This window comes from Alexandromys fortis, unplaced genomic scaffold (assembly GCF_014885135.2).
Source record: "Alexandromys fortis isolate MF-2015 unplaced genomic scaffold, M_Fortis_MF-2015_v1.1 scaffold_37, whole genome shotgun sequence".
Lineage (NCBI taxonomy): Eukaryota > Metazoa > Chordata > Mammalia > Rodentia > Cricetidae > Alexandromys > Alexandromys fortis.
The window spans coordinates 1405084-1428647 of NW_026067914.1; the positions used below are offsets into that span (position 1 = coordinate 1405084).

General features: G+C 44.6%; 2 protein-coding genes and 1 non-coding gene across 5 annotated transcripts in view; 2 read left to right on the forward strand and 1 right to left on the reverse strand.

The window, feature by feature from the left end:
• Window positions 1-13049, reverse strand: part of Card6 (caspase recruitment domain family member 6) — a 33457-nt gene extending 20408 nt beyond the window's left edge. The window contains exons 1-3 of one of the 3 annotated variants that reach the window (XR_007591141.1): window positions 12821-13049; window positions 8319-8607; window positions 3915-4439 (exon numbers count right to left, since the gene is read on the reverse strand). Coding sequence is in view for 2 of the 3 variants with exons in the window: in XM_050138937.1 (XP_049994894.1) it covers window positions 3915-4439; window positions 8319-8601 (808 nt within the window). In the remaining variant the exon portion in view is untranslated. The remainder of the gene's footprint in view (window positions 1-3914; window positions 4440-8318; window positions 8608-12820) is intronic. The other 2 variants (XM_050138937.1, XM_050138939.1) reach the window with 2 other exon arrangements.
• A 142-nt stretch (window positions 13050-13191) lies between these two features.
• Rpl37 (ribosomal protein L37) lies at window positions 13192-15842 on the forward strand. The gene is made up of 4 exons (XM_050138962.1): window positions 13192-13326; window positions 13895-14030; window positions 14217-14301; window positions 15709-15842. Exons 1-4 carry the CDS (start codon window positions 13324-13326, stop codon window positions 15776-15778), a joined length of 294 nt encoding a protein of 97 aa, XP_049994919.1. The 5' UTR covers window positions 13192-13323; the 3' UTR covers window positions 15779-15842.
• On the forward strand, window positions 15557-15637 carry LOC126499766 (small nucleolar RNA SNORD72). Its single transcript, XR_007591184.1, has one exon. It is a non-coding gene; the product is annotated as a small nucleolar RNA SNORD72 (small nucleolar RNA).
• Window positions 15843-23564: the final 7722 nt, after the last annotated feature.

Below are 23564 nucleotides of genomic sequence, written 5' to 3' on the forward strand. Positions count from 1 at the left end.
ACACACGCTCACCCGCATGCTCATACACATGCACACGAAATAAGATGTAATTCAACAGATTAAACAGTCTCTCAGAATTTACATAATGGGCACTCCTCCTTTAGAACCCCTTATATTCTTTGGCACTTTCTTCACTCTCCCTCAATAAATCTATCTTTATTCTGCTTTAAAAAAAAAAGTTACATAGTTACATGCTATCTCTATTTTATCCTTATCTCTCATTTTCACATATATTTTTCTATAATAACACTTAAAAAGAAAAATCAGAGCAGGTTTTACTCTTGACAGATGGCAGCTAGCACAAGATGTTTCATCTCTTTTGTTTTGTTGTAACCGAGAGCTTGAGGAAAGTGTGTGTGACAGAGTTTCAGGCAGCCACGTATGACTTTCATCCTTCTGCCTGGACTTCTCAAATGCTAGGATCTACAGACATGGAGCACCATACCCAGAATAACATAAGGTATAAGACTTGCTCTTGAGGTAGAGCTTAGCTGGTACAATGCCCAGCTAGAGTATATGAAGTCGTGTGTTTCATCCCCAGACTGGAAAAAAAAAAAAACAAACAGTAGGAGTGATAGCACAGCCTATGATCCCAGCACTTGGGAAACAGCAGCAGAAGCACCTGAGTTCAAAGTCATTTTTGACTACAGTGTAAGTCTGAGGACAGACTGAGATACATACGACCCTGTCTCACAAGAAAAGGTTCTCGAGCTACATGTTTGGTAGAGCCCACTCCTGTGCTATGGAGTCTATTCTATGTTTTTGTCTCACATTAAATACTTGTGTACTTTTCGTACAAAAATCTTAGTGTTGTAGGAGTATGTATATATAGATGTGCTTGCCATGGAATGCATGTGACAGTCAAGGGACAGCCTTCAAGAGTTGGTTCATTACTCTACTTTCATTTTTTTTTTTGTTTTCTTTTTTTGTTTTGTTTTGTTTTGTTTTTCTGAGACAGGGTTTCTCTGTGGTTTTGGAGCCTGTCCTGGAACTAGCTCTTGTAGACCAGGCTGGTCTCGAACTCACAGAGATCCGCCTGCCTCTGCCTCCCGAGTGCTGGGATTAAAGGCGTGTGCCACCACCGCCCGGCCTCTACTTTCATTTTTAATAAACCTATACTTTCAGTGCGCAAAAGAGAAAAAGGTTTGCACACATAAATGTCTCTTGGTCAGGATGATGATCTATGGACCAGGTCCAGACATCCTGAGACCTTAACTATGCACCGAAAGTTCCTCAACTGATGCTCTCCACTTAGTTAAAACTAAAAATTGCAAAACCCAAATTGTTTCTGGCTTTGAAGCCACCAAAATTACTAAGGTGCTTTAATCTGAAAACAGAAAGTACTGTCTAAAGTCACTGGCTAGTGGCTGGAGACAGAGATCAGGCAGTACGACGCTTGGCTGGCATGCACTGAGGTTCCATCTCTAGCACCAAATAAAATCACGTGTGGTGATCATGCCTGTAATCGTACAACTTCTGAGATGGAGGCAGGAGGATCAGAAACTCAAAGTAATCCTCAAGTACATAGTGACTTCAAGACTATCCTGGGTGTCACAAGACTCTGTCTCATGGATCTGAAGCCTACTCTGCAGGAAGGTGTTTATGCCTAGTACTATGGACATGGTCAAAAGCTCACAGTTTGGGAGGGCATAGGCCCTGCAGGAGAACACGCTGCTTCTGTTGTGCTGAATGAACATGCTGTCAAACTGCCTCCTGATGGATGTGTAAACCCCATACTCTAATGTTGCTATCAGCCTTCATCAGAAACGCCTCCTTCAAACCAGGCAGTGGTTGTGCATGCCTTTAATCCCAGCACTTGGGAGGCAGAATCGGGCTGATCTCTGTGAGTTCAAGGCCAGTCTGGACTACAGAGTGAGTTCCAGGACAGCCAAGGTTGTTAGAGAGAAACCCTGTCTCAAAACAATAAATAAATAAATAAATAAATAAATAAATAAATAAATAAATAATAAAAAGCTCTCCTTCTGCAGCAAACTAGTTAATACAGAGTCTCACAGCTGGCCAAGGTTTGGGAATAAATGACTAGCTAGTGCTCAGCACTTAAACGAATACCCACACACGATCCCTTCCACGGCACAGAGAGCATGGTGGACAAAGGGTTAGATGGAGACAAGGGCCGAAAAACGCTGTCTTCTAGGCAAGAAATGGCCTGAAAGCTGTCCTCTGACCTCCACCCCCCCAACATAGATAGATAGATAGATAGATAGATAGATAGATAGATAGATAGATAGATAGATAGATAGATGAGAGAGAGAGAGAGAGAGAGAGAGAGAGAAAGAATGTAATTAAAAGGCTGGGTACTCATATAAAAAGGAAGAGTCTCTGGGTGGTGGTGGTGCACGCCTTTAATCCCAGCACTCAGGAGGCAGAGGCAGGCAGATCTCTGTCAGTGTGAGGCCAGCCTGGTCTACAAGAGCTAGTGCCAGCACAGGCTCCAAAGCTACAGAGAAACCCTGTCTCAAAAAAAAAAAAAAAAGGAAGAGTCACATCTAATATTTTGTTTCACAGTTAGACATCTTCGGTTGAGAACAATGAATTTCTCTAGATCAGCTAGCATGAGAACTATTTCGTTTTGTGTTTGCTTTGAGACAGGACTTCATTAGCCCAGACTGACATCAAATTCCCAGTCTTCCTTCCCCGGTCTCAGAATGTTGGCATTACCTGCATGCAGTCCCACACCCAGAGAGAGGATTCTGAATGTTCCCCAAAGAAATCATACATGTCTGGGCAAAAGCTAAGCCAACTACCCTCAGCTGATTAGCACACCTTGTTAGTGTTTACCGGAACGTTATATTTGTACTCCATAAACATGCAGGTCACTGTGCATCAATTCAGCTAAAAATGTAACTTTAAAAATAAAAAAAAGTAAGAAAATGTGTAGAGATTATAGACAGGTAGCAGGCTGCTTCCTTTTCTTTCTTTCTTTCTTTTTTTTTCTTCTTCTTTCAGGTTTTTCAGTGTGCAGTCCTGGCTAGCCTGAAACTCTGTGCCTCAGGCTGGGCTTAAATTTTCAGTAATCATCCTGCCCCAGAATGAGCTCCATCACGAGCCACCAAACCTGATTCACTATGCCATTTTAAATAAGGGGTTTGAGTATTCACAGATTTTGCTAGCCAGAGGATGACATCAAATCTATTTTCTGGTCCTGGAGAGATGGCTCAGAAGTAAGCACTGGCTGCTCTTTCAGAGGTCCTGAGTTCAATTCCCAGCAACCACATGGAGGCTCACAACCATCTGTAATGAGATCTGGTGCCCTTTTCTGGTGTGCAGCCACAACACTGCACACATAATAAATAAGTCTTTTAAAAATACATCTATATTTCCATTGGATCCTGACTCTTTCTACTACACAACAATCTCCCACTTCCCAGACCTGGGAAATCCTTTGTTCAGCATCTCCCCCGACACCCCAGAGAAAACCCATGTGATGTGGGAGGTGATGTATGTTGTGAATATGTTTTATTGCCATTGATTAATAAAGAAGCTGCTCTCGGCCAATGGCTCAACCGAGGAAAGCCAGGCTGAAAGAGATGTAGGAGGAGTCAGGGAGAAGCCATGTAACCGCCAGAGGAGAAAGAAACAGCCGCCAGCTGGAACCTTGCTGGTAGGCCACAAACCTCGTGATAAAATATAAAATAATAGAAATGGGTTGATTTAAGATATAAGAGCTAGCTAGCAAGATGCTTAAGTGACTGGCCAAGCAGTGATTTAAATAATATAGTTTGTGTGTGACTATTTCAGATCTGTGCAGCAAGGAACAAATGGCCTCAGCCAACACCCGTGTAAGAAAAAAGATTTCCGGTTAGTGGATTAGCCATATCATGGCTCCTCTCCAGGATGCCTTGACACCTCTGTAGCCCACTGATAATCTGTCTAACTACACACTGTGGCCATACCTTCAGTGTTCTCCTCCTCCTCTTCCAATGAAATGCCGCTCTCTGGAGCCTCGCAGCTACCTTCTTCATCAGAAAACCCCATGGTCTCTTCATCTTCCTGCTCCTCTTCCTCTTCGCCATCATATACAAAGCACTGTAGGCCATCTGAGGCCCCTTCCTCCACAAGGGTCTCGATATCTTCCGGGTACCCAACAGACTCTTGATATTCCCCTTCTCCTAAGTACAGAGAATCGTCTGGCTCCTCGTATCTTTGCTCATCACTTAAGTAAGTGATACTCGTTGGAATGTCATACTCAGCTCTTCCAACTGAATGCGGGGCCATGATTTGTGGTGTGCCACGCCCCTCCTGATTCTCCCTGGAGGATCCTGTAGTTTCCCCATGGTTACTTTCCCAATGGACACATTCTTTCTCTTCAGAGAGCACTGCAGTCTCTCCATTCTCCGGAGTTCTCCTCCCAAGGAAAAAGGGGTCTGCTGAACCCCTGCTCACTCCCACAGCTGCTTCAGCCCCCTGCTGTGCGACTTCTGAAAAGAAAAGATTTCATTATTGCCTCTGTTTTTTTCCAAAGTAAGGATTTTAAATTAACTTAAGTCTCAAGTCCTCAAACATCATTGCCTTTTTTTCTCCTTCCTTTCTTTCATACAAAAGTTATCTGTGTTGCCTGGGCTGGCCCAAACACTTGAGCTCAAATACGTTCGTTCCTTGGCCTCCCAGACTAGCTGCGGCTATAGGAATGCAATCAATCTCTCTTCTTTATCTCACCAGAAGATCAAATGCAATTGTGCATGATTAACCAATCAATTATCAGAACTAACTTTCCAGAGAGAAAAACAAAATCAAAGCAACTGCTGCCTCTCAGAGCAGCTTCACATGGTAAAAAAGTGAAAAGAAGTCTAGCTGTTATGAATTAATTATACTAATCCATATTAATATGCTTAATTAACACTTGTATTAATTATACACCCAATGTAACCCACACTCAGATTTCTTTGGGCCATTGCTAAGAAAATCCCAGTAACTCCTAATGAATGAGCTGATTACTGTGTTGGAATAGTGTATTCTAGAAATAGCAAACTCTATTTTTCCAGGCACATGAGGCTAGTAAAGGTTAGTTTTTAACTGTCAACACAGCTTAGAATCGCCAGAGAAGAGGCTCTCATGTGAGGCATTCTCTACATTGGGTTGGCCTTTGGACGTGGCTGTGGAGGACTGTTTCAAATGAACTGATGTAGGAAGGCCCACCCCAGCCACTGGGGGTGGTGGAAATCCCTAGGCAGGGGGTCCTGAAGAGCAGAAGAGTCCAGAAAAGAAGTTGAGCACAAGCCAGCAAACAAAAGGCATTCTTTTGTCCCTGCTCCTGACTGTAGAAAGGATGGAACTAGCTCTCTCCTGAGAGCCTCTGTCTCTGTGACTCCTCCCACAATGATGAACTGTAGCCCGGGATTATGAACTAAAATCACCCTGCATACATTACTTGTTGTCACAAATTACTTTGAATACAGTAACTGGAAAGGAAGCTAGAACAAGGTTTGGCCTGCTTTAAGGATCATGAACATACACTGTTTTAACCTAAGCCCTATCTCTATCATCCCTTAAAATCATCTTGGATCTTCTATTAGTATATTACTTAAAAAATAGAAAGGAAGCTGGGCGGTGGTGGCGCACGCCTTTAATCCCAGCACTCGGGAGGCAGAGGCAGGAGGATCTCTGTGAGTTCGAGGCCAGCCTGGTCTACAAAGGGAGTTCCAGGACAGGCTCCAAAGCTACAGAGAAACCCTGTCTTGAAAAACCAAAAAAAAAAAAAATAGAAAGGAAGGAAAGAAGGGAGGGAGGGAGGGAGGGAGGAAGGGAGGATGGAAGAAAAGAAGGAAGGAGAAAAGAAAAAAGCTCATCTCCATCTAGTGGTTATTTCTTGAATTGCTAAACAATAAACTGGACTAGTTCCCCGCCCCCATCACTAGCCATTACTACGTTTTGTAACAAGTCCATTTTCAAGACACTATAAATTTTTACTAGCTCTTATTAATCACACAATTAATAGTAGCATTCTCTCTCTCACACACACAGCTCATAGTTTGATTACGCTCGTCCCATACTGCTCTCTCATCCTCTCTCCTCCAGCTTGTCTTTCTATTCCCAACAGATGCTCTCTCCCACCTTCTTATCATACATATTTAATGTGCACATATAGAAATGTAGATTTACAAATGACAGAAAGCATGTGATGTTTGTCCTTCAGATCTGATATCGCTCAATATGATCTTTTTTGGCTCTATCCACTTTTCCTACAAACATGATGTCATCCTTTCTGTTTGTTCTTATGTTTGCTTAATTTTGAGACAGGCTCTCGCTCTGTAGCCATGGCAGCTTGGAACTTGCTATGTCGCCCAGGCTGGTCTGCAATTCTTGGTCCTCCCACCTCTGCCTCTGTAAGAACGACAGACATAAGCTAACATGCCTGACTTTCACTGTGATGGCTGAACTATACACCACTGTCTTTATATGGCATATTTTTTTATTTGTGCATCCACTGATTGGAAAATAGGTGGATTCTGTAAGCTGGCTCTTGTGAAAAGTACCTCAGTAACAAAGGCAGAGTGCTATCTATGTGCACTGGTTTTGATTCCACTGAATATATATACATACATATATATATATAGTTATTTTTGGATCATCTAATAGTATTTGTGCATACTTTTAAGGGTTTTTTAATATTTTTATTTATTTATTATGTATACAATATTCTGTCTGTGTGTATGCCTGCAGGCCAGAAGAGGGCACCAGACCCCATTACAGATGGTTGTGAGCCACCATGTGGTTGCTGGGAATTGAACTCAGGACCTTTGGAAGAGCAGGTGTTGGGGACCAAGAGACCCCAAGCCAAGAAAGCTGGCCTATCCTCCACACACTTCTTTTTTTTTTTTTTTTCGGTTTTTCGAGACAGGGTTTCTCTGTGGCTTTGGAGCCTGTCCTGGAACTAGCTCTGTAGACCAGGCTGGTCTCGAACTCACAGAGATCCGCCTGCCTCTGCCTCCCGAGTGCTGGGATTAAAGGCGTGCGCCACCATCGCCCGGCAATTCTTCACACACTTCTTATAAGAACAGTTTGCTTGCTGCACAACTAGCTGAGCTGCGGTCTAGCTGAGCTGCAGGTGTCAAGAGCGGCTTGTTTTTTGTTCTTATTATCTGTGAAACATCTTGTGGTATGTCCTGCAGGGGGCAAAGAACAGAGGAACAGCCACTCCCTCTTTGACCTAGGGCACAGTAGCTTTCCACCCTCTCTTACCCCTACCCCACCCTGCCAAAACCACCTTATAAAAGTAAAACCTTGCCTGTAATAAACGGAGCCTTGACGCATCTCAGACTGACTTTGTCTTTCTTTACGCGCTTGGTTCCCTTTCCCTTCCCCCCCCCCCCATTGTTCCTAGGTGATGCCTCCTCGAGACCCATAAAATAACCTGGCCTGCTGGACGGGTCAAGCAGGCAATGCTCTTAACCTCTTGAGCCATCTCTCCAGCCCCTTGTGCATACTTTTAAATAGCTAGTATAGAATAGGATGTTCTATCCTATGTGTGTGCAGCAAACATCCATGTGTTTCTGTGTGCACTCACTGGTGCAGGTGCACATGCCTGTGGAGCCTGGGGGTTGGAACTGGGCTATCTTCCTCCTCTCTGGTGAGTCTAGCCAGCCAGCAAGCTCCAGAGCCTATATCTATTTGCCTCTGCCTTCCAATGCTGGGTACATGGGTTCATGCTACCCTGGCCAGCACTCTAGGTGGATCCTGGGAATCTGAATTCAAATCCTCACGCTTTCCCAGCAAGCATTTTACCACGTGAGCCAATCTCCCCAGCTCTGGTAGATATGCCAACAGCCAAGCTGATACATGTTTACATATAATAAAATTCCATACTGAATCCCACTGTATGAATCCCATACAATAGTTGTTATATTAATGTGCAGGTTTTCTTTCTGAGTCTGGATTAACTCATTTAATATTATACCCAGTTTTCTGGCTGGTTATTACAAGTGGTTTTCCCTGTAGTTTCAGAGTGAATAGTCAAAGGCCGTGCTCCAGGTCTTTGGGGACATTGAGTCTCAAATGTACCTACATGTGCAGGAAAGCCCTAGAGAGTACCAGGATTGACAGTGAGCTCTTTCCCAGCCCCGGAACAATGAGGATCTGCTGGGGGCACTGAAAGAGCCAGAGAGCACTCTGATCAGCGAAGACAGGTCTCCTAATCAATGAGGTCATTGTTCCCTGCTGTAAAAACCATACTTCCTATCTCAGAATTCAGTAAGAATCGACTTCGGAAGTCAAATCCAAACAGCAGGCAACAATTCATTTTCTTTTTTAGAAAATCCGTTTCCTCCCCCTTTCCTTCAAAATTTGAAAAAGCAACTTACCATGCTTTAAGCCCAAAGTGGCAGCTGCCTCTGGGAACGTGTCAGAAAAACACCTGAGGAAACAATGACAGCTCTCCTCTCCCCTCTTCTGGACCACAATTAACAGCTTCCGACTTTTCTTCAGGGGATCTGGAATCTGTTCTAGCATCTCATACTCGTCCTCAGAAATCAGTCTCTGAGAGGCTAACGTATCCAAGAGAGAATCGGGGTCTTGCTGGAGGACATTAAGCAACTTCGTTCTTTGTCTTGCTATGATTTCTGAGGAAGCACTCTTGGTAGCCATTGCTTCCTGAAAACCAGCAAATGAATTAAAACATTCTGACATGTATAGAAGTATAGGAGAGAGAGAGAGAGAGAGAGAGAGAGAGAGAGAGAGAGAGAGAGAGAGAGAGAAGAATTCTACTTAGCAAAGATAAAATATGTCAAGAATACCTTTGTTGGAGAGGGCAGAGAAGAACAAACATAGGAGGGAACAGCAGCTCGGAGCACTCTGTCCTTGATTTCCTGGTTGTTGGCTCTTTATTTGCTCTTTGCGTGTGTGTGTGTGTGTGTGTGTGTGTGTGTGTGTGTGTGAGTGCTTGCTGAGGACAGAACCCTCTCTGCTCTTTGATTATTAATACCGGGCAGCGGAACAAACAGTAGCACACACCTATCATCCTAGCATTCAGAAGGCAAAGGCGAGAGAACCAGGATTGCCGCAGTTTCAAGGTTAGCCGAGTCTACACTGTGTGTTCTAGGCCAGTCAGGACCACATAGAAAGACCCTCTCTTAATAAAACAAAACAAAAGATGAAGTGGGCTATATATGCCTGCCCCAGGTACTGTACTATGATGATACCAATGTAAATGAACTGACTTGTGGAGAGCAATCTTCAATATGCAGGTAAATAATAAAGCCAAATAAAGATTCAAAATGTATAATTTTCAACCCAGCAATCCCACCTTGGATGTGCAGGGGCTGGAGAGATGGCTTAGCAGTAAGAACACTTGTTACTCTTGCAGAAGAACTGGCTGCTGTTCAGTTCCCAGCATTCACAAGATGGTGGCTTAGAACCATCCATAAATCTAGGTCTAGCTGGGCAGCAGTGGCGCATGCCTTAAATCCCAGCACTCGGGAGGCAGAGGCAGGTGGATCTCTGTGAGTTCGAGGCCAGCCTGGTCTACAAGAGCTAGTTCTAGGACAAGCACCAAAACTACAGAGAAACCCTGTCTTGAAAATCAAAAAATAAAAAAATCCAGGAAATCCAATGCCTTCTTCTGAACTCTGCTGGCACCAGGCATGGATATGGTATACATACATACATGGAGGCAAAACACTCATACACATAAAATAATTTTTAATTTAAATTAATTTTTGGGACAGGGTCTCTCTAATGTAGTCCTGGCTGTCCAGGAACTCATTGTGTAGACCAGGATGGCTTCAAACTCACAGAGATACAACTGCCTCTGCCTCCCAAATTACTTATGTCATCAGACATAGAGAAGTCAAGCTGGTGCCCAACCGGAAACTTCACCCTGATTAACTAGTATTTATAGTACTGGAAGTACTGGGCACACCCAGAGGAGAAAGCAATTATCACCCAGCTCCATAGCCTGTGACCTACAACAATGACCTGCCGGAAAGATATACTGGTGCAATAGTGGCACAAATGTTATAGGAATAACATGAGATGGGACCAATATCTGACAATACCTGGGTGACCCAGAACCTGAAACTAGACAGGTCATGGGCATGGGCAGTGGGGGGGGGGAAGGGGGGAAATCTACTACTATTATTCTGCCAAAGGAGCATAGCAATAAAATGACTCTTAATGATATACTGATATAGCCACAGATCAGTGTCTTGCTCAAGCCATATCAGAGAAGCTTCCTGTTGCAGCAGACAGGAACTAACAGAGACAGTTGGGCAATATGCAGAGAATGAGAGACTTTGGAGTACACCATCCTAAATGGGCTATCTTCATCAAATTTCAGGGGTCTGTCTGGAAGAGGCGCAGGAAGATGGCATGTACTAGAAGGGACGGATGACTCCAAGGAAACCGTCTTCCAGACGCAACAGGACCCGATGCACATAGGAACTCTCAGAGGCTGTGGCAGCGCACACAAGACCTGCACAGGTTCAAGCCAGACGGGGTTAGCACTGAGAGGGGGATGCGGACGTGGGGTCCCCCTCCTTCACCACAAACCAAAAGGCTACCTGCACTTGATAACTGCCGACAAAGGGAAGATCAGTTCTCACCAATGAGTGACACTGGGTCCATCAACACTCCAGGGCAGGCCCCATGCCCAGGAGATGACAATTTTTGACTTACTGTTCTTTTGCCTGTTTGAATTTCATTTTGATTTTATTTTTAGTGGGGGGTAGGGATTATATTTCTTTTTTGTTTGTATTTTTTTAAAATAAAGGGAGAAAAAAGATATAAGGTTGGAACGGTAGGGAGTTGAGAATATGGGAGGAACTGGGGGAGGGAAAAAGCATGATCAAATATTACATGAAAATATTTTTCAATAAAAAATGTATTTCACCAAAAAGAAAAAAGAAGGAGGAGGAGGGGAGGAAAAAGAAAATAAAAACTGATCTACCACCAATTGTTAGTGGCCAAAACCTGATTTTTTTTAAATATTTTTTTATGGTTTATTTAACTTTATTTTTTATGTGCATTGGTGTGAAGGTGTCAGATCCCCTGCAACTGGATCTTCAGACAGTTGTGAGCTGCCATGTGGGTGCTGGGAATTGAACGTTGGTCCTCTGGAAGAGCAGTCAGTGCTCTTAACCACTAAGTGGTTAAGAGCCAAAACCTGATTTTTTTTATCAGGATCTTAAATTCAGGATTAACATGGTCTCAACAGGTGACGAAAGCAAAGCGCTAGAGGGTGAGCACCTAGGCTGAAGGTATCAGTCTAAAGCTGGGCATGGTGGCTCACTCCTTTAACCCCATGGCACCCAAAGCAGAGGCATACAGGTCTCTGAGGTGTCAGCCAGCATGGTCTACATAGCGAGTTCCAGGCCAGCCGATGCTCCAGAGAACCTGTCTCAACCACACAGAACGGCTGTTTCAGAAACTGGCCTAACTGCATGTGTCCGCACTACCTGTCAGCACCTGGGAGGCTGGGGCAGGAGGATCACTTGACCTCAGGGGTTTGACACCAGCCTGGGCAGCATAGACCCAACCTTAAAAATGAAAAGGAAAACAAGAAAAATTAATGTTGAGCTGCTGCTGCTGCTGACCTACCTAAACCTAGCTATTGAGTAGACAGCTGGAAAGTCTAAGGGACGTCCTAGGCCTCTGGAGCATAAATTTCAGGTCTCCAGCACACCAAAAAGAAGTACCTCACATTATGGAGAAGAAAAACACATCTCACTGTCTGATGTCCTCGGGTCTAGGCGTGTCTTGGGGGAAAGGCACTGACAGCCCTCTCGGAGCTGGGCTCCTTGGTGGTTAATACGCATTCACTCTTTCTTCACAATTCATATTTATCACGGCCAATGATGTAGATGACCCCATCCAAAATAGTTGTTTTCGTACTCATGAGTATTTTAAGGTTACGAGCTTGCAGATAGCATTGAGGTTTCAGATTAGCTCACCTTGAGATGGAGTGGGGTGTGGGTGGATGTAATCCTTACAAGGGGCCTTAAACGCAGAAGGAAGGAGAATACAGTAACACAATATGAGCTGGGTTATTATTCCAGCAAGATGGGAGACAGCAATTAGAGTCTGGGGCAACCTCTAGAGGAGTGGTTCCCATTTACTAAATCTAGCTTACTTCATGCCACTAAATTTGTAGCAACTTGTCATACAATCTCCTGAGACTTATTTATGTTCAGGAAAACAACTTAAACGGTTGTTTTTCCTTCTCTTGGGTTCGCCGTATCTCATCCGTCCTCCACTTGTAGACTGCCTCAGTTTTTCATTTCTACTCCCTGCCCCTAGAAGAGACTGGTACTTAAGTCCTATTTGCTAACACGCAAAATAAATAAACAAACAAATAAAAAGCCCTTCTGATTCCTGAGTGTTCACCTTGTTCTGCTGTCAATTAACTAAGATGTTAATAACTAAGATGATAGACCAGTAATTGTCACATTTGTTTTAGAAAGTACGTGGATGAAGAAAGTACGTAGATGATATGGCCGAGATTATTCCCCCGTTCACAAATGTTTGTATATAATCTTCAAGTTTTGTACTGGAAGAGGTTGAGAACCACAGACGTATTAGAGTTTATCAAGCAAATCTCGAGTTACTAATTTCAAAACGATCTAGAGAAGATTTTTACACTACAGACTTCCAAGCTGTACCAAACCTGAAAGGATCAGATTTCCTGATGGCAGAGCGCTGGAAACTGTTATTTAACGAGTTCTATGTGCGATTCCTTGTATGGGATCAGACAATTTGCCTCTGTAATTACTTTTGCACGAAAACGAGTTAGAGACAAAGATCCTACCCTTGAGGGGGCGTTGAGGAGAGTGGGGTCGGGGTGTTAGCGAGCGTCCCAGGGAAGACGAACCTGGGAAGCTGGCTTTCCAGCCTCGGGATCCTAGTCCCAGCAGCATACACAGCCAGCGGCACTGTCACGCAGAGAGTCCGACCGCCCTCGAGCCCCACGACCGGATTCCACGCCGCGGGCCCAGACCAGACTGCAAACGCTGACGTTTCCTGGCACGGCTGCAAAAGGACAAAGACTGCAAAAGCTGCAGCGGCCAGGGACAGCAGCGGAAGAACTGCAAACAGTTCGTCAGGGGCGGCTGTGGACGCCGCCTCTCGGGGGGGGGCGGGCGAGCCTCAGGCGCTCGAGGGGGCGGGGTCGGACGCGCCAGCCACGCCCCCTACCGGCGCGGGCGCTCGTTTGGCTCTCCGACTCTCAGGGTCCCAACCACACCACTGCGCCGGGAGCCTTAAGAGTGCTGCACCTCGGACGCCGGAAGTAGTTCGCCGGGCGGAAGCTTATCCACAGGAAGTAACGGGAGTGCTTTCTCTTCCGGTCTCTTTGGCCTCGGCGGCAGAAGCAAGATGGTGAGTGCGGTACTCGGGCTCTGTTAATCTCTTTCCATCCTTCCTCCCCGGGCTGCCCCGCCTGCTGCCGGTGCGTGGGGGACGAGATTCCCAATAAGGGGAACTGTTGGGCCAGGACGGGGTGCGCGCGGTGGCCCGCAGGAGCCAGGGGAACGGCCGCTCCGTGGCGGGCCGAGCCTGCGGTCCCAGCGCCGCCGTGGGTCTCCGAGCTTTGGAGGAATCGTGCGCGGTGTTGCCCCCGGGGAGATACCCAGGACGGGTTTGGAGACATTCGGCTCTAAACACCGAGAAACCGGAGGTGTTTCTTCCCTGGAGCTCGGAATAGGAGGCGGGCACCTTCTTTGCTCTAAACCCTTAACACTTAAAATCAAGGAGATTGCAAACGCGCTGACGCCCTTTCAGATCGTGTGAGTTACCGGCAGTAGTTTTTTAGAAATTTTCGTAGGAAGAATTTAATGCTTTGCCTCATGTACTTGTTACATCGCGTTAGCAGTCATTTCTCGTGAAAATGCCAGAGTACGTCGGAAAGTAGTCTTTAAAATTGCTTATAAATGCTTTTACCGTGCAGACGAAAGGAACGTCATCCTTCGGAAAGCGTCGCAACAAGACGCACACGCTGTGCCGCCGCTGTGGCTCTAAGGCCTACCACCTTCAGAAGTCTACCTGTGGCAAATGCGGCTACCCTGCCAAGCGCAAGAGAAAGTGTAAGTGCCCTGATCTTTTGGCCGGTTATGCCTTGAGCTGAGGTAGGCTACAGAACCCCTTACTGGGTGCGTGGTGGTTGGTACAGAGAGAACTTTGGTGGTTGGTGAAGCTCGGTGAAGCATTGTAAAGACACTTCTGAGAAAATTGGGTACTTGAGAAAACCCTTTGGAATCGTGTTTTCTTAGATAACTGGAGTGCCAAGGCTAAGAGACGAAACACTACCGGGACTGGGCGGATGAGGCACCTAAAAATTGTCTACCGAAGATTCAGGTACAGTTTTTGTTTCGATACCATTGGCTCTGGAGGGTGGGATAAGAGTCCTGTAACTTTCCACTGATGAGTAGTGGGAATAATACTGTGGCCTGTTTGGGTTTGGTTTTTTTCCCCCTTTATTTATTTATTGTTTTTCAAGACAGGGTTTCTCTGTGGCTTTGGAGCCTGTCCTGGAACTAGCTCTGTAGACCAGGCTGGTCTCGAACTCACAGAGATCCGCCTGCCTCTGCCTCCCGAGTGCTGGGATTAAAGGCGTGCACCACCACCGCCCGGCTGGTTTTTTCCCCTTTAGAGTGTATCTGTGAACCACCCGGATTTGTCAAGACTTGTTCTACGAATGGGGTCCCGAAGGCTACTTACTTGGTTAACTCTTTGGTTTTTCGAGACAGGGTTTCTCTGCAGCTTTGAAGCCTGTCCTGGAACTAGCTCTTGTAGACCAGGCTGGCCTCACACTACCTAGGCTGCCTCTGCTACCTAGACCTCTTCTGGGTGCTAGCCCTAGATAGGGGTTTTGTTGGTTTTTTTTTTTTTTTTTTTTTTTTTTTTTTTTTTTTTTTTTGGTTCTGCCCCATCTTAGACTTTGTTTCAGAATCTGTATGGAAGCCAGCCCTGCTTGCCTTGCTGCTCGTCCATGATGTAGGGATTGCCCATAGGGAAAGTGAGGTTTAGGTGATGGGGGCTTCTGGCTACAGTCTGCTGTAGGACCTGACTTGAGGGTCACAAGGCAGCAAGCAAGAGAACATAAACAATTCCTTGTGTTTGAGTTTATACTGCATGGAGTTGTAACTTTATGTGTAATGGTTTGTTGGTGTTTTGCGCTTCAGATGGCTCACATTAATGAAATGAGGTTCCTAGAGTAGGTGTGAGTGTTGATAACAATTCAGTCTTGGAGCCAGTCTTGGAGCCAGGCGGTGGTGGGGCACGCCTTTAATCCCAGACAGAGGCAGGCGGATCTCTAAAATTCAGGCCAGCCTGGTCTTAACAAGAGCTAGTTTCAGGACAGGCTCCAAAGCCACAGAGAAACCCTGTCTTGAAAAAAAAAAAGAATTTAGTCTTGGTTGAGCAGCTTCAAGGATGCTGTTCATCTGGTCGTTCTCTTCCATCACTAAGGAAAGATTGGAGCCTGTCCTTTAGACCATAAGGACCTTGATTCTTTTGAAAATTGGGGAAATGAGCCTAAAATTGTTGGGCCTTTTTGTTTGAATCAGTTTGTTGTAATGTGATGTGGGGTATCTTAAGTGGAGTGAATGATGGCTTATCAGTGATGTTCTAAAAATAAATGTCTGAACTTATGAATGCTATATTGATTTCAGCATTTTAACTGAGATAAGCTTATTAAGGTTTAAACAAATTGGAAATGATGTTGATGTTGCTGCATTAACATTTTTTTTTAACCTGGCACAGGCATGGATTCCGTGAAGGGACAACCCCTAAACCCAAGAGGGCAGCTGTTGCAGCATCCAGTTCATCTTGAGGATTTCGATCTGTCATAAAATAAACGTTCTGGTTTCCAAAATTATGTGTGGTGTGCTAAGGTATTTTAATGTCAATTCAGTGTTGGATTTTGTGATTGCTTTGAATTTTAGTAGCATAAGGTTAGTTCCTATGGGGCTGAAGTAGGGGCTGGGAAAGAGAATCTGAACCTGGGGACACAGGAAGTGGTGGGTTGAGTGAGGAGGCTTGCTAGGGAAGATGACTGTTAACTGGAATGGTTATGTAAAATACCACAGCTATGCAGCCTAAATTATCAATCCCTACCGTGCTTAGGGTGTATTAAGGTGCTTGCAATCTAAATGGGACTGAAATTTCTGAGCAAAGCCCTCATGGATAGGGGCCATCTGTCCTAACCCTTCTTTTGAGCTCTTGATTCCTGAAGTTTCAGATTTTAACATGTACTTAGACCAAGCAAGATGGTGTTTGCCTTTATTCTCAGCTCTTGGAGACAAGTGCTGTTTACTTGTAAATTGTTAATCTAGGTGTTGGTCGGACTTTTTCGCAGTACATGAGACTACTCAAAGGTGCCAAATTCAAGGGCATGAAATTGTTTTTGACAATGTACGGTTCATCGTGGTTGAACTCTTGGCCTGTGGGCTTGTTAAGATTATGGTATACTGCCGGGCGGTGGTGGCGCACGCCTTTAATCCCAGCACTCGGGAGGCAGAGGCAGGCGGATCTCTGTGAGTTCGAGACCAGCCTGGTCTACAGAGCTAGTTCCAGGACAGGCTCCAAAGCCACAGAGAAACCCTGTCTCAAAAAACCAAGAAAAAGAAAAAAAAGATTATGGTGTACTGTATGGTTGCTAATGGTTGAAACACATAAATTCTAACAAGGGATGGTCAGACATTGAGACAGGTGGGAGTTAAACTGGGTATCTGGACTTGAGTGGGTCTAGAGATGAAAAAGATAGCACAAAGCCCCAAGGAGGTGCTAGAAGAAAAGCCCTGTTAAGGTAAGTTCATCTCTGAACTAATGGCCTGTGGTGTTGTGTGCAATAGGTTTGGGGAAAACTAGGCAATGATGAGGCTGCTCAATTGAGGGTAGAGTGCATCTAGATTCAGTTTCACCGCTTTGGGTTTGGGTTTTTTTTTTTTTTTAACTTATTGTGTATACAGTGTTCTGAGAATAGGGAATACGGATCAAATTACAGGTTGTGAGCCACCATATGGTTGTTGGGTATTGAACTCAGGACTTCTGGAAGGGCAGCCAGTGCTCTGAGCCATCCTCTCCAGCCCCTGGTTTGGTGTTTCTAAAAACAGTTTCTCTGTGTAGACCAGGCTGGCTTCATCTTCAGATCTGCTTGCACCACCGCCTGGTCTAGTTTTTATGTTTGGTATGTCTAACTTGGAACATAAGTCTTGAATTGTGACGCTACCCAATGTTGGGTTTCTTTCATAGCTTATGGGGTGCATGTAGCCTGTGATTCCCAGGTTGCACAGCTGGATCTAAATGGAGTTTTGATCAGAAATAAGTGGCTAGAGAACTTGGCAATGTAGCCTTTTTTTTTCCTTTTTGTTAAATACAAGGTCTCCAAGTCATAAGTAGCTTGGGACTCAATTTGTAGATTTAGTGTTGAATGTCGTCGTCCCCCCCCCCCCCCAAGCCTTAGCTAACTTGTACTACGTCAAGTGCTGGGGTAATAGAGCCAGCATGCCCAGTTTTATGATCTGATTTTTGTGAAGCAGGGTCTCGCTTTGCCCAGGGCTGGCCTGTAACCCAACAGATTTGACTATCTAGTGCAGGTATTAAAGGCATGAACCACTATGCCTGACTGTGTTCAGCTATTATTAACAAGCTGAAATCACATTTTATTACTGTTCAGAATTTTGCAAAAATGTTAAAAAATTTTTATGTTTATAAATGAGAGTGTTGATAGACCTGTGATCTTAGCATTTGGGATGATGAAAGGCAAGAGAAACTAGGGAATTAGGCCATTCTGGACTGTGTGAAACCATGTCTCTAGAAATTTTTTCCTGCTACTTAAATCTGGAGAAGGAAATCAAAGTTGGCCTGGTACATGCTAAGTGACCAAGGCAGGCTTCAGCTTTACTGAGATGACCTCTGAACTGTCTCCCTACCCGAGTTCTCTCTTATTTGTCCTATGTGTGGGGGGCATATGAAGGGTCAGGTCAAGTAAGAGTTGGTCCTACCAATTATGTTCAAAGGAAGAAATTCAAACGTTTGGTGACGTGTACCTATATGATCTCACCAGCCCATAATTCTCCCATTTTCTGCCTCAGTCTTGATCAAAAGTTGCTTCTGTGTGGCCAGCAACCTTGAGCTCCGCTGTATCTTCTTGTCTTACTGGACTATCCACTCAAATTGAACTAAAAATACTAGCTTTATTTTTGTCAAGACAGCCACACCCTTACCTAGAGGGAATACTGTAGCTCCCTGCCAAAGCAGTTCTGTGGAAGACACTTTACAGTTTCTCTGAAGTGGTTTTTACTAGATATTAAAATAGGATAGTTTTTTCACAGTCTGAGTATAGTGAATTCCTTATCTGCAAGTTGCTGGACAGCCAGGGCTACACAGTGAAAGCATACACAGGAAATAACTAAAAATCCCAGTGAGGCAGGCAAAGTGAGTAATTAGCAACTTGGGACTCCAGTTGGTTTGTGCTAGGCATGGACATGTGGTTAACCCATAACACAACTGCTCATGTACCCCATTCTGAACAATGTAGTAAGATTCTTCCCTCATGGTCTGGGTCTTATGTGCTATAAGGCACCTCCCTAAGTGAAGTTTTAGGGAGAGGTCTGTGCTTACCATCTGCATAGCTGAGCATGGCAGTGGTCAGAATCACGTCTGTTATGGAAAAGATCTTACACTCTAGAGAGATGGTTATATATGACAAACCTGTCAAAGTAGAAAACCACCCAGACCCTACCTCTTAGTAACCAGCCCTTATCTGTACTGTATTACTCTATTCTCCACAGGATCTTCACTAAACCAGAAACTGCCTATTTTAGCTAAACTGGCTGACAGGAGAGCTCATGGTTTTATGAGACAGGGTCTCCCTTTGTAGTCCTGGCTACCCTAGAGCCTCTATGCAAACCTGGATAGCCTCAACTCAGAGATTCTCCTATCTCTGTTCCTAGTGCTGGGATTAAAGTTGTAAGCCATCGTTACCAGCTGTTTCTCTTGTTTTTAATGTAGGTACTAGTCATTCAAACTCTGTCCTTATATCTGCACAGTGAACAGTCTGAGTTGTCTCTGCAGGACTCCCATTTTTGCTCTTGGAAATCTACTTGTGATCCGTACTGTTGCTTTGCTTGAATAAAGTTGCCTTGCAATTTTTCTAACCTGTGAGCCTTTATTTCAATTCCTTGAATATGAAACTAAGAGCTAGGGCTACCTTTCAAAAGTTTGTTACTAAGAACAAGGGAGGTACTGGGTCTAGAAGGTCTGGTTTTCTCAAGTTAGAACAGTTAGGGGAAGCTGAGGAACTAGCTTGGTAGCACTTGAGGCACAGAACCATGGAGTGAACAGTGCAATATAGTTATAATTGGCCATCTGGGAATGGGAAAGGCATAATCGGAGCAGCAGCCCACAGAGGAGAAGCAGATCCCCAAGGGAGGAGAGGAAACAGGAAGCCTTCAAAGCCCTGTCCTATTAGACATGGCTCCTGAGAGCACTGTGAGACAGCAGCATGGCATAGTGATTTAGAACTCCAGGGTCTGGAGATGGTGTGCTGTATCACTTCGTAAACGCAAACTACAGCATGAAAAAAAGATTTAAGGTTTATGCTTTTTCCTCTGGTAATAAAGATGCTATTAGCAGTGAGTGTTGGAATGCATTCTTAATTATTGAAACCGATAACCAAATTTGCCTGTTGGGTGGAATCCATGCTCATGTATAACCAAAATGCTAACTAATTGTACTCTTAAAACAGATGAAAGACACCATCCACACTTCCAAATGCAAGCAAGCTGGGCATGGTGGTACATGTCTCTAATCCTAGTATTTATGAGTAGGAGACAGATTTTGAGTTCAAAGCCAGTCTGGGCTACTCTATTTCAAAGTAAAAGACTGCAAGCCACTTGAAAATAATTACGGTCACAACAAACGCCTTTTTTTTTTTTTTTTTTTTTTGGTTTTTCGAGACGGTTTCTCTGTGGTTTTGGTTCCTGTCCTGGAACTAGCTCTTGTAGACCAGGCTGGTCTCGAACTCACAGAGATCTGCCTGCCTCTGCCTCCCAAGTGCTGGGATTAAAGGCGTGCGCCACCACTGCCTGGCCAAACCTGCCCTTTCTTGATCTTGGGTAAAAAATAGAAAACAACCTTCAAATTCTAAATATTTCTGAATACAACACTCAGGAGCATACAATGTCAGTATAGTTCCTTGAAAGAAGGCTGGGCCCTGGCAACCAACCAAGGCTTTGAGCTTTGACTGTAAATGTGACAAACGTATTCATGTTAGAGTATACCAGGGCTGTGTCTGACTTGACTGAAATGTCTTGGAAGTATACACAAACACTGTCTAGTAGCAGATAATGTGAGGGCCAGGGAGATGGCCAAGCAAAGAAAAGAGGTAGCTAAGGTACCCTGCCCAGCAGAGTCTGATAGCCCATAGCCAGAGTTCGGTCCTAGCAACCCAAGTGAATAAAAAGCCAGGTTCAGGGCCAGGCAGTGGTGGCACATGCTTTTAATCCCAACACCCGGGAGCAATAGCAGGCCAGGCCAGTCTACAGAGCGAGTTCCTGAATGGCCAGAGAAATCCTGTCTGGGGGAGGTGGGGGAGCATGCCAGATGCAGTGGCACTCCTACAGGGAGAACAAAAGCTGAGGCAGGGGAATTGCTAGGAAGCTCTAGGGCTGCTACTTAAGCTAAAGTATCCAGTGTAAAAGAAATGGGGGAAACCTTTGCTTCAACAAAGGGGAGGATAGTAGCAGACCCCCACTCAGACGTGTGGCATGTAGATAACTGCACATACGCAGAAAGAATCATAAATACTAAAATGTAATAGGAGTTACAAGTGCAAACCAGGTATGTAGTTTCCAATAGTCTCGTCGTCACATTTAAAATGTGAAACTAATCCTACTATATTAATCTAATGTAGCCAACATGTGTCACCACATACTAGGCATTAAAAATTGAAACATCTTGGAAAGCTGGGTGTTGGTGATGCATGACTTTAATCCCAGCACGTAGGAGGAAGAAGCAGGAAGATCTATGAGTTCGAGGCCAGCCTTGAACAGAGGCTGTGCCAGGACAGGCTTCAAAGTTACACAGAGAAACCCTGTCTCAAAAAGCAAGCAAAAAAAAAAAAAACTGGATTAAAAATTAAGACAGCTTAGATTTTCTTCCTACTTAGGAAGGTATAATATACTTTTCGCCATCCACATATCTCACTTTTGCTAGCTGGATTTCAATGCTTTGGTGTCTTGTGGCTACCTAAGAAGCAACGTGAACCCCCCTTTGAGTGTGAATGGCCATTTGATAACACCTCTTCAACAAGAATAACAACCATTGGGGCTGGAGAGATGGCTCAGTGGTTAAGAGCATTGCCTGCTCTTCCAAAGGTCCTGAGTTCAATTCCCAGCAACCACATGGTGGTTCACAACCATCTGGAATGAGGTCTGGTGCCCTCTTCTGGCCTGCAGGCATACACACAGACAGGAAAAAAAAAAAAAGAATAACCATTGCAGTAGACTTGGCACACATGCCTGAATCCTAGCACACAGTCAGGGCTGGAAAGATCTGTTTAGAAAAACAAGCAGGGTGGTGGTGGTGCATGCCTTTAATCCCAGCACTCAGGCAGACCTCTGTGAGTTCAAGGCCAGCCTGGTCTACAAGAGCTAGTTCCAGAACAGGAAAAAAAAAAGCCAGGTAGCAAAAATAATATATATAAAATATATATATATACAAAGGCTATATATTTTTAATATATTCCATATGTTGTAGTATACAATGTTAATATATGATACATGTTATATATCAATGTATTTTATGTGATAATACATGAATGATATATATTATTATATTTATACATTAATATTTTTAGATACTTTATTTCATGTGCGTTGGTATGAAGGTGTCAGATCCCCTGGGACTGGACTTACAGACAGTTGTGAGCTGCCATGTGGATCTTGCAATTTGAACTCGGATCCTCTGGAAGAGGAGCCAGTGCTCCCAACCTCTGAGCCATCTCTCTAGCCCTACAATAATTTTTTTTTGTTTTTGTTTTTCGAGACAGGGTTTCTCTGTAGCTTTGGTGCCCGTCCCGGAACTAGCTCTTGTAGACCAGGCTGGCCTCAAACTCCCAGAGATCCGCCTGTCTCTGCCTCCCGAGTGCTGAGATCCCACCGTCACCCGGCTCTACATTAATATTTTTGAGACAAGGTTTTTGTAGCCCTGGATGTCCTGAACACACTATGTAACCAGACTGGCCTTAAACTCACAGAAATCTTCCTGCCTCTGCTCCCTGAGTGGTAATTTTAAAGGTGCATGACATCATGCCTGGCTTAGTTACTTTTCTATTCTTCTATTGCTATAAAGAAAAACCATGACCAAGGCAAGAAAGAGTTTATTGGGTCTGACAGACGGAAAGACAATGGCCATTGTGACCAGGAGCACAGCAGTAGGCAGGTAGGTGTGGAGCTGGGAACTTACATCCTGAGCTGCAAGCAGGAGGCAAAAAGGAGAGCTAACTGAGATGGCCTGGGGCTGTGGAACCTTAGGTCCACCCCCAGTGACACACCTCCTCCAAGAAGAGCATGCCTCTTAATCCTTCCAGAACAGTCCTGGGAACCAAGTATTCAAATATAGGAGCCTATAAGGGCCATTTGCATTCAAACCACTACACGACACTAGGGAAATGTAAATTAAAACACAATATAGTACTATAAGCTTCAAGAATAGCTAAAGAAGCTAGGCGGTGGTGGCGCATGCCTTTAATCCCAGCACTCAGGAGGCAGAGGCAGGCGGATCTCTGTGAGTTCGAGACCAGCCTGGTCTACAAGAGCTAGTTCCANAAAAAAAAAAAAAAAAAAAAAAAAAAAAAAAAAAAAAAAAAAAAAAGAATAGCTAAAGAAAAAAAATCATAATAAATGTTAATGAGGAACACCTGGAATACTCGTTCATTGCTGCTGGAAATGCTAAACTCTATAGCCACACTGGAAAGGGCTGGCTGCCTCTTATACAGCTAATAGTACAGACCCCAGCAGTTCTAGCCTATTTATAGTTAGGATAAAGGTAATATTAAGGTCTGTAGGTCTGTATGTAAAAGTTTACTGCAGGCTATTTTTGCTTCTGCTCTGCTGTGTGACAAAACTTTCCCTGGGGAGGTACAACACACATGTCAACTCACCCCAGACAGGAAACCCATGCAGACCAAAGTACAGACCACAAAGTCAGACTTAGTGAACCAATGAGTTTTATTGGGGTATCTTACATGAATATGAGTGAGCAATTACTCACAGGAACAGAAATGACTCAAAGACAGTTGTATCACCAAGCCCAACACTGGCACAGGTGACAGTTCACCAAAGCTAGTAACTGCGGGGTGGTGGTGGTGCACACCTGTAATCCCAGCCCTCGGAAGGCAGAGGGAGGTGAATCTTGGTGACTTTGAGGCCAGCCTGGTCTACAAAGCATGTTCTAGGATAGTCAGGGCTGTTGCGCACAGAGAAACCCTGTCATGAAAGAAGGAAAGGGAGGGGAGGGGGGAGGGGAGGAGAGAAGAGTTGAGAGGAGAGGAGAGGAGAGGAGAGGAGAGGAGAGGAGAGGAGAGGAGAGGAGAGGAGAGGAGAGGAGAGGAA

Coding starts and splice junctions, on each gene's coding strand:
- Rpl37 (XM_050138962.1), top strand. Junction 14,031..14,216: donor TGCCAAGCGCAAGAGAAAGT/GTAAGTGCCCTG, acceptor GTGTTTTCTTAG/ATAACTGGAGTGCCAAGGCT. Junction 14,302..15,708: donor ATTGTCTACCGAAGATTCAG/GTACAGTTTTTG, acceptor AACCTGGCACAG/GCATGGATTCCGTGAAGGGA.